The sequence below is a fragment of the Hoplias malabaricus genome, chromosome 4, assembly GCF_029633855.1.
Source record: "Hoplias malabaricus isolate fHopMal1 chromosome 4, fHopMal1.hap1, whole genome shotgun sequence".
NCBI lineage: Eukaryota > Metazoa > Chordata > Actinopteri > Characiformes > Erythrinidae > Hoplias > Hoplias malabaricus.
Window position 1 is genome coordinate 1,140,534 of NC_089803.1, and position 9,467 is coordinate 1,150,000.

The 9,467-nt window shown below is 41.9% G+C and overlaps 1 protein-coding gene and 1 pseudogene across 1 annotated transcript in view; one reads left to right on the forward strand and one right to left on the reverse strand.

Moving 5' to 3' along the window:
* The window catches only part of LOC136694208 (zinc finger protein 850-like), a 112,030-nt gene that overhangs the window by 22,906 nt on the left and 79,657 nt on the right, over positions 1–9,467 (forward strand). Inside the window, exon 2 of the mRNA XM_066667588.1 lies at positions 1,602–1,611. Within this exon, the coding sequence (XP_066523685.1) occupies positions 1,602–1,611 (10 nt within the window). The remainder of the gene's footprint in view (positions 1–1,601; positions 1,612–9,467) is intronic.
* The window catches only part of LOC136694217 (NACHT, LRR and PYD domains-containing protein 12-like), a 60,908-nt pseudogene that overhangs the window by 10,550 nt on the left and 40,891 nt on the right, over positions 1–9,467 (reverse strand).

Sequence of the window (9,467 nt, forward strand, 5' to 3'; positions counted from 1 at the left end):
TTTTAATTTCTTTTGTAGGAACTAACAGCTGTACACAGAAGTTAATATAATCATTAGTGACAGTTATCCTTTCATTTAAAGAGCCGTCTTGAAACGCGCTCCAATCAGTCATCAATCAAAACATGCTCCAAGCTGTTCCTTATTCTCATCTGTCCAACTTCTTATGACTTTCTTTTCAGGTTTACTTCTCTTAAATCTTGTCTTATACACTGGAACAATATGAATCACATTATGATCTGAACTGGGTGTAGGAGGTCTGCTTTTTGAAATGTAAGCATTCTTAATATTTACAAAACACTTGTCCAGAATGTTGTTTTTCCTGGTTTGATTTTTTACATCTTGTTCAAAGCCAGACAACACACGGAGTCCAGGTGACACTGATTCATGTCTCCAACTACTATTGCTGGAGCATCGGGATGTTTAAGTTGTAGCTCATGAACAAAGTCAGCAATGGTGTTAGCGGCTTTAGCAGCTTTACCGCTGGGAGGAACACACACCACAAAGAGTTAAATACACCCACACTCTCTGGGTGAGTAAAACGGTCTTAAAGTCGTTCCCAGTATTTCCACGTGTGGATCACACTTCTTATATTTCACAGAGTACCGCCCGCACCAAAGATCGTTTGTGTAAACGCATATGCCTCCTCCTCGCGTCTTCCCCGAGTCTGCGTCACTGTTTGATCGTACGAGCGTAAACCCGGAGATTTCAAAACACGAATCAGACATCACCGGCTGTAACCAGCTTTCGGTAAAACGTAAAGACGCTTCGCGGAATTCATTACAGTTCGTGCTATAAGCTCTTATGGTGTCGACTGTGTTGCTCATAGAGCGCAAGATTGTGAGAACAACTGAGGGGAGTGGAACCGGACCTGGATTTAAACGGAAGCCGATGAGACTCGGGCTCGGCGTGGTGTAATCGGCCCGAAACAGCCCGAGTGTTTTTAGACTTCACTGATTTAGACTCACTGTAAACCTCACAGCTTTAATGTTCCCCTGTGTGTGTGTGTGTGTGTGTGTGTGTGTGTGTGTGTGTGTGTGTGTGTGTGTGTGTCTGTGTGTGTGTTGGGGGGGGTGTTAGATAAAGAAGAAAACAATGAAGTTACTCACCGTTAAATCTGCATTCTTTATCTCTCTCTCTCTCTCTCTCTCTCTCTCTCTCTCTCCGTAAAACGGTGAAGGGGTAAATCTACTTTCGCTTTCTCCTCTCTACGTCACCGAGGGGGCGTGTCTGTGTGTGTGTGTGTGTGTGTGTGTGTGTGTGTGTGTGTGTGTGTGAAGTCTTTAAAGAGACAGGAGCCCATATAAACAGCGCTGATCCGGGGAGAATAACCCAGGCCCAGGTTTGCGGAGCTACGAGAGAGGACCATTCGAGAGCAGCTCTCCATTCACTCCCATTCATTTCGGGGCGTCTCTGAAGCAGTAATAAAGGACTCTCCGAGCCGTTTCCCACTACAACATGTTCTCTTCTACAGAGAATGGACTTTCTGTCTGTGATCCACAAGCTGAACTCTCTCTTCAGAGCTTCAACGTTAACGTTTCTCCACAACAGCGCTAAAGAGGACGTGGTGAAGCGGAGAAGATACTGCGCTGTAGAGTTTGAAGAAGAAGCTCAGTATGATCCTAAAGCACGGAGCTGAACTGCCCAGCGCTGCTCATCACGGTCTGACAGACTTGTGTCCACCAACAGTAGCCTCTTGTTAATGGTGGAGGAAATCCACTAGCAGCACTAATAATAACACACGGAGAATGATCCTTTACCACGTCAAACTGGACGATATTGTCCCAGATATTAATGGAACAGGTGAGGAGCAGTGGATGAGGGGGGGCCCTAAAGAGAGTTTCTCAGGCTCCTTATGAGACACACACATAGTTCTCGTATTATTGAAGGGCCTGACTGGAAGAAATGGTTATCTTCCGTTCACAAGCTGAGTTCCCCCTGTGTACATTTTATATATGGACTATGTTCTCTCTTCTTTATTTATTCTGGAAAAGTGTGTGTGTCATCAACAGATTGGAACGTGTGTGTTAGCGCTGTACACAGGAGTGTGTTCAGAATGATCTCAGCGGGCCTTGTGCATGGTGGTGTGGACCCTCAGTTTTATTCACAGAGGCTCTACAGCCAGATGTGTGTGTTCCCATCTCCCAAAGCTGATCCCAGTGAGAGCAGACTCTACATTCAAGCAGAAGACTCTCAGAGTGAGCAGCTTCTACAGCGTCAGAGAGAATATCTACAACATCCTTCTACACATGGATTTAGGATTATTTTTCTTATTCCAGACAGTGTTTGGTAGAAACTGTATTTACAGAAGGATTTCTATTACTTTCACCTTCATCTGAACCAGTGGCAGCTGCTGAAAAATACTCTAGGTGGCGCTGTTTGTGCCTCAGTGTCAGTTTCAACACTAATCCCAATCCAACTGAACACACTGCAGGACTCCAGCGCTCTGTAGAATAATCAGTCTTTTGTAATTGATAGAAAACAAATCAGCAGACTAATAGTTATTAAAATGATCATAAAGTGCAGCTCTAATGAGCTCAGACAGAAGGTCCATTACATTATAGAAATCATTCGGTTACAGACCGGTCCAGAAACACACACAGATATTATCACACACATTAATGAGACAATATTAGGGATTAGTGTTGGGTTTATGAGTGATGTAGGAGAACGGTGGGGAACTCTTTACTGTAGGACACTGTTTAGAGGCTACATCACTCCTACATGAGCTCTTCATGACGACTGACTCACACACACACACATATTTCTAAACATTTCTGGTGACGTTAGTGTGTGTGTGTGTGTGTGTGTGTGTGAGGAGGTTTTCTGGTGTGAATATCGTTATGAAGAGCACATGGAGCTGAGAGGGAAGAGAGGCCTTCGTGGAGCAGCGCTGTCACAAACCCAGCAGCATCTTCACCTGCAGATCTACAGGGAAAAGACGAGTAGAGCAGAACATCTGTGGAAATATCACAGTACAATATTAGTTTAACAGTTACATAGTGCAGTTTCTGCAGTGCTGAGCCCAGAGGAGGAGCGACAGAGTCTCTATTCGCCCTGTTACAGATCAGTGGAGCAGCACAGTGATTGTGAAGCTGTACTTTTAAGGTAAAAACACTACCTAGTGCTGCTTTAATAAAGTACATTGACATCGTAGTCTCTGGGGGCTGTAGTGTAATATGCACCTGCTTTTGCAGCTCTTTTTTTGTAAATTAACAGATTAACCCCAAAATCCAGAATCAAGGGGCAGGCAGAGATCAATCAGCAGGAAGACACAGTTCAGAGAAGGCTTAGGAAGCAGAAACTACTGCCAATGCTTCACAAAGAGTGTGTGAGTGAGGGGAAGTGGAAGTAGTGGAGCTGATGAGGTTATTGAGAACATTCATTCATTCATTCATTATCTGTAACCCTTATCCAGTTCAGGGTCGCGGTGGGTCCAGAGCCTACCTGGAATCATTGGCGGGAATACACTCAGGAGGGGGCGCCAGTCCTTCACAGGGCAACACACACACACACACCTATGGACACTTTTTGAGTCGCCAATCCACCTATCATCATGTGTTTTTGGATCGTGGGAGGAAACCCACACGGACACGGGGAGAACACACCACACTCCTCACAGACAGTCACCCGGAGGAAACCCACGCAGACACAGAGAGAACACACCACACTCCTCACAGACAGTCACCCGGAGGAAACCCACGCAGACACAGGGAGAACACACCACACTCCTCACAGACAGTCACCCGGAGGAAACCCACGCAGACACAGAGAGAACACACCACACTCCTTACAGTATACAATACTTCTTTTCAATTCATTTCACATAATTTACAATGTAAAGATATCAGTTCAGCACAATATCTACATGATTTTAGAATATGATTTATCAGCAGAGAGCACAGAGAGACCATTTAATAACACAGTGTCGTTTATTTTCTTCTCAGTGGTGCAATGAAGATGAATGAAGAATATTTTCTGCAGACATGTCTTGAGTTGTAAATTCATTTTTATTTCACCAAAGAACAGCATCTTACAAGGTCCTACTGAGACTGGAGAGAGACTCTGAAAATCCTCGTCCCTCTCTCTCAGCTCTATTCTCTGTACTTTACATAAGGTTCATTTTCATCCAAATAAGGTAAGGCATATGGCTCTTAATTACATTATATCAGGCTCTGGGACTTAGAGGGAAAGAGAGAGAGTGGAAGACCCATTTCCTGTGAGTTCTTGACCATTGGACCAGGGGCCCACTCACTTAATTATTTCATGAAGACAGAAATCATATGTAAATTTATATAGAATCCTCAGAAATTAAAATCAAAACAATGTCGGCACATGTCTCAACCTGACACCCATATCCCTCAGACAGAGAAAAAAGAAATAACATCTGAGGTCTCCATATACTTACTCAAAAATAGAACACATCTATGTTGACTGGCTCACCTGAGGCTGGGCCTTGTTCGGCTGCGGTTGTGGTACTGGCTGAGTTAGCAGCTCACTCTGTACAACCAGCGCTAGTTTTTTCTTGTTATCCACTAGTTGTATGTGATTCAGTTTCCTGAGGATCTCTTGGTCATGTGCTTTCTGATCATATTCCTTTTTCCTATATAGCTCCACTTGATGGGTTACAGTATATGATCTGTATAAACACTCTTAGCCGTGCTGCCAAGACCCACTGCTTCTGACAGTTTACTCCTCACTGGTAAGGGCAGCCCCTTTCTGTATTGGCTCGCAAAATTGACTGCTCCATTTGATTTAAATCTGTTACATTTAATTCCTGTTACATTTCTCCATACCTGATGGGCTCCTGACACATAAGCTCTCTGGTTTTCTTCCACTCCTAAAGGCTCAGAACAGTTGTTGGAAGTGTATCTTTCAATGCTCTCCATGTTTGACTTCTATTTGCAGAAAACAGCTCTGGATCATTAACAGCTGTTCCTACATATCGATTTAGACCTGCTTTCTGTAGAATCTCTTCCACGGCTGCAACCCCCAGGATATTTGCTAAAAGTCTCTTTAGATCTCCTACAGCAGGCCGAGTTCCCACCAGGAGCTCTTCCAACTTTGAAATCCAAGGATATGCTCCATCTTGCAGAATAGGCAACTTCAAGGATATCTGACAGATCTGTATTCTGCCAAGGCTTGTACTCCAGACTCTGTCCTCAGACAACCACTGGACACATCTCCTCTGGTGTCTTCCCTTTTCTTGAGTGCAGTGCATATGCCTGTTCTGATTTTTGAGAACATTCAATTTTCAATTCTGCATTTTCTGCAACTCCTTTAATAGTTTCTTGAATGCTTTTTGGCTTTCTGAGCTAACAGCATTATCCAAGTACAACAGGCATTGGTCTTGTTTCTACTTCTCTTAAAGCTCTCCATCTGTCATCTTGTGTTTTTGTACTGGATGTTGAAGGGACTCTTGAAGCGAAGGGACCCTTATTCTCAGAAACGACATCGCTGTCTTCATTCTCAGTTTCACCACTTCCTCAGTCTTCTTTCCTCCTGGTTACATCTCATCTTTTATCTGCTTTAGCCAGTATCTGTCTGACTGCAGGGTTGTATCCACCCATAATCTCCTCAGACTCACTCAGATCATCATCATCTCTGACTGTCCCCCTGCTCATTCTCAGTTCACCTTTAGTCTGCAGACGTAGTGTTCTTCTCTTGCTTTTGGAACTCTGATACAGCTTTGTCGTTGTCTCTGCTTGTCCTGACTCTATTATGGTGTCATCCTCATCTCTAATGTGATAGCTACACTCTTGAATGATCACTGGGAGCTGAGGATAGATTTCATCAAACTTCACCTGCTTCTCATAAAGGTGGGGGTCACTTAACTGAGTCCACGTGTGAAAAAGGCACTTTAATTGCTGCCATCTGTTTTTCTATTTCTTTTTCACATTTCCCAATTGCTTCTGTACTTTTTTCACTTTTATCTATTGCAGCTTTTGTCCCTCTTGTTCAAATAAATGAAGACCGCCAAGCTCCACTTCCTTTCTACTGATTTTCTTTGTACGTAGACACAAGCACATCTATTGTTTTAATCACATCCGGGTTAAGAGTCTCCTCCACTGGCTATGGTTGGTCAGGCCAACACTTACAACATTTTTCAGGTATTTTTGGAATGTCTTTAATTAAAGGATTAGTTTTCTTAACAATAAGAGGAGTAATTCCTTTTGAAATGTTAAGAGCCCATTTTTGGCTCAGTCTGTTCCCTTATTATAACGTTATACTAAGCTTAAGATTGCAAAAACTATTTAGAATACTTCTTCCCCTTTTTCCTTTTGTTTATAGGCTACTGTTTCACCACAGTCAATAGAAATAAATCAAAAATGAATTGGCCAACTTCAGCTGAATAGAAACTTAATCTGCAATATCAATCCACAACACAAAGTCCTCCTTTTCTAATAACTACAGACAAATAATCTTATCTAAATTTAAGATAGATTTCCATAAATATCCTGCAAAATAAAGAAAATTCAATCCCATCTAAGGCACAAAAGCATGCACTCCCACAAGGAGTGTCAACATTAAACCCCTAACACAGCTTAAATCAGAACAGACCGTGCCAAGACGATAACTCACATTTATAAAAATCACATTTATAACTCTTAATGGAAAGATGAACGAAGGAAGTATTTTATCTTAATAAATGAGGCCATTAGTCAACCTGTGGCCAAGCTTTTCTTTTAAAAGAAAAATGTAATGTATCTTATACATAGAATTCAATTAAAGGAACCCTAATCTGAGAAATATTCTTATGCTAGCCTATAAGTGAACCCAGACCATTACATCTCAATAATGATAACTATAAATTATTATACATACATGTATTGAAATGCAGGTTTTCATGAAAGAGTGTGGATAAACACACTGGCTTGGTTAGCCTGAATTTAGCTGTACACGCTTCTCGTCAGCCACTCAGTCCACCACATCATAGCCTTCACACACCACAGGAGAAGGAAAACAGACAGGACTTTAGGATCTAATGAACCCCAAAAGGTCTTTATAACACACAATAAGCTATTTCATATGATTTGCACACTTTATCTACCAACAGTTTTTGATCATTCATAACATATCCTTTCAACATTGAAGCATTATTATTTATGAAAAAGGCAAGATTCAGCAAGTAGTTTATTGGCTTGAGGCCAGAAAATCTCCCCCTTTTCTATGGAAACAAAAAGTGATATAGGAACCATATATGTTATAGGAAGAAAATAAGGGCGGGAAACTGAGAGGTAGAGAAAGGGGGAACAACCATGAACAAGCAGTACATTTTTATGGGTATTTCCTGAATACTAACAATTTTATTCAATTTACTTACACACAGAAAAGAGGCTCGTAAGTGATTAACAAATACAAACATACAGGGGTTAGACAATGAAACTGAAACACCTGTCATTGTAGTGTGGAAGGTTTCATGGCTTAACTGGAGCAGCCTGGTGGACAATCTTCATTAACTCCACACTGCACCAGTAAGACCATGTGCATCCAATGGTTCAAACATTGTGTCCTGAAGGCGGTGCCGTGTATCAGGACGACAATGCACCAATACACACAGCAAGACTGGTGAAAGACTGGTTTGATGAACATGAAAGTGAAGTTGAACATCTCCCATGGCCTGCACAGTCACCAGATCTAAATATTATTGAGCCACTTTGGGGTGTTTTGGAGGAGCGAGTCAGGAAACGTTTTCCTTCACCAGCATCACGTAGAGACCTGGCCACTATCCTGCAAGAAGAATGGCTTCAAACCCCTCTGACCACTGTGCAGGACTTGTGTATGTCATTCCCAAGACGAACTGACGCTGTATTGGTCACAAAAGGAGGCCCTACACCAGACTAATAAATTACTGTGGTCTAAAACCAGGTGTTTCAGTTTTATTGTCCAACCCCTGTACATTGACATATCCCCTATTCAACTCATGCTGCAGCCTTTCTCTCTCTCACACACACACACACACAAACTAATTCCCCGGCTAGCACAGACACACACAGACCAACTCTGTACAGACAAAGAGGGACACGTAATTCCTCTTGGTTTCCTCTTATTTCCTCTCATCTTCTCCTTTAACCTAACCACTTATTGCTAAATGTATGCTACCATATGAATTGTACAGGTTCAAAGAAACTCTGCTTCAAACACTGTTCATCAACAAGCGTTTTGAGTGAGAGCCCCTTTCATTCTACACCTGCAGTTAACTTTTAAACTTATATTCACTATTTCCTTTACTTCATCTTCATTTTTGTCCTTTCTCTTTGTCCTCTTCCAATGTCCCTGAGCCCAGGGCTGTATTAGTTTTTCACTTTTAATCCAATCTCACTATTTACCAAAGCTTATTTTCACACAGTGACTAATGTACACACGTCTCACCGTTAAGAAGATATGGGTCCCGTCTTCATTACACTTCCATGATGTCATTTAGCTCGCCTTATCATTACTCATTAAGCTATTCTACACTCATATTTCAACATTCCCTTTTCTCTTTTTCCTGTTTCTCTTTATCCTTATAGTACTCCATTTTAACCCCAATTTACAATGGAGAATCTTCCCCAACACCAACAACACGACACTGCAGTCACAAATGAGTCTAATACCGTGCAACTGCAGCAGCGCAAACAGCTCAAAGAAGCAAACCCAGCTTTTAATGTGAGAAAATGCTCACCGTTTTATTTGTCGGCTTGAAGTCCTTGCTGGAGCTGTCCGATGCTGAAACCACAAAAGGAGGTCCCATCTGGGATGTCCATTTTTAGGGGTCCAAGCACTGCAAGTGCTGGAGCCCTATTGTTTTTGTTCCATTTTTTTACCATGTGGTGTAGAGACAAAATTCTTTTTTTCCTCAGGTCAGACCCTACAAAAAAGCCTCAAGAACCCATAAGCTGTGTATGGAGCTTACTTAGAAATCTACTTAGATTTTGAGCTAATTTGCATAATATGCAATTATTCAAAAAAAGTTGGAATTTCATCTCTGCTCGGCTTCCAAACTCCGCCCAAATACAGGGGTTGAGCTCGCGTTCCAAAAATCACACAAATACAGCTATAACTCACAAACACTTTCTCCGAATGTTACAATACTTCACATGCTTGATCCTTATAAGGGTTGGAAGACATGCGTACTTGGTTGTGCAACTGCAAGCCTATGGGTCACTATAACAATAAACTTTTTACGCTTCATAGGATTGTCCGATTGACATGCATGTAGTGGGTGATATCCTGAATGAGATTCTATGACGATGATGTCATATTCCAAAAAACATGGCCGCCATTGGCTAATCAAATTTCAGCAGCTGTTTAATGATCTTAACAAGGTCCTATCATCATGAGACTTGCATGGTATGTTCATTGCAGCACTTCCTAAGCCCATAAGTTTCATAACCATAGCCACTAGGGGGCGAATTTAAAATTTTCAACATGAAAATATGGAATATTCATTCATTCATTATCTGTAACTGCTTATCCAATTCAGGGTT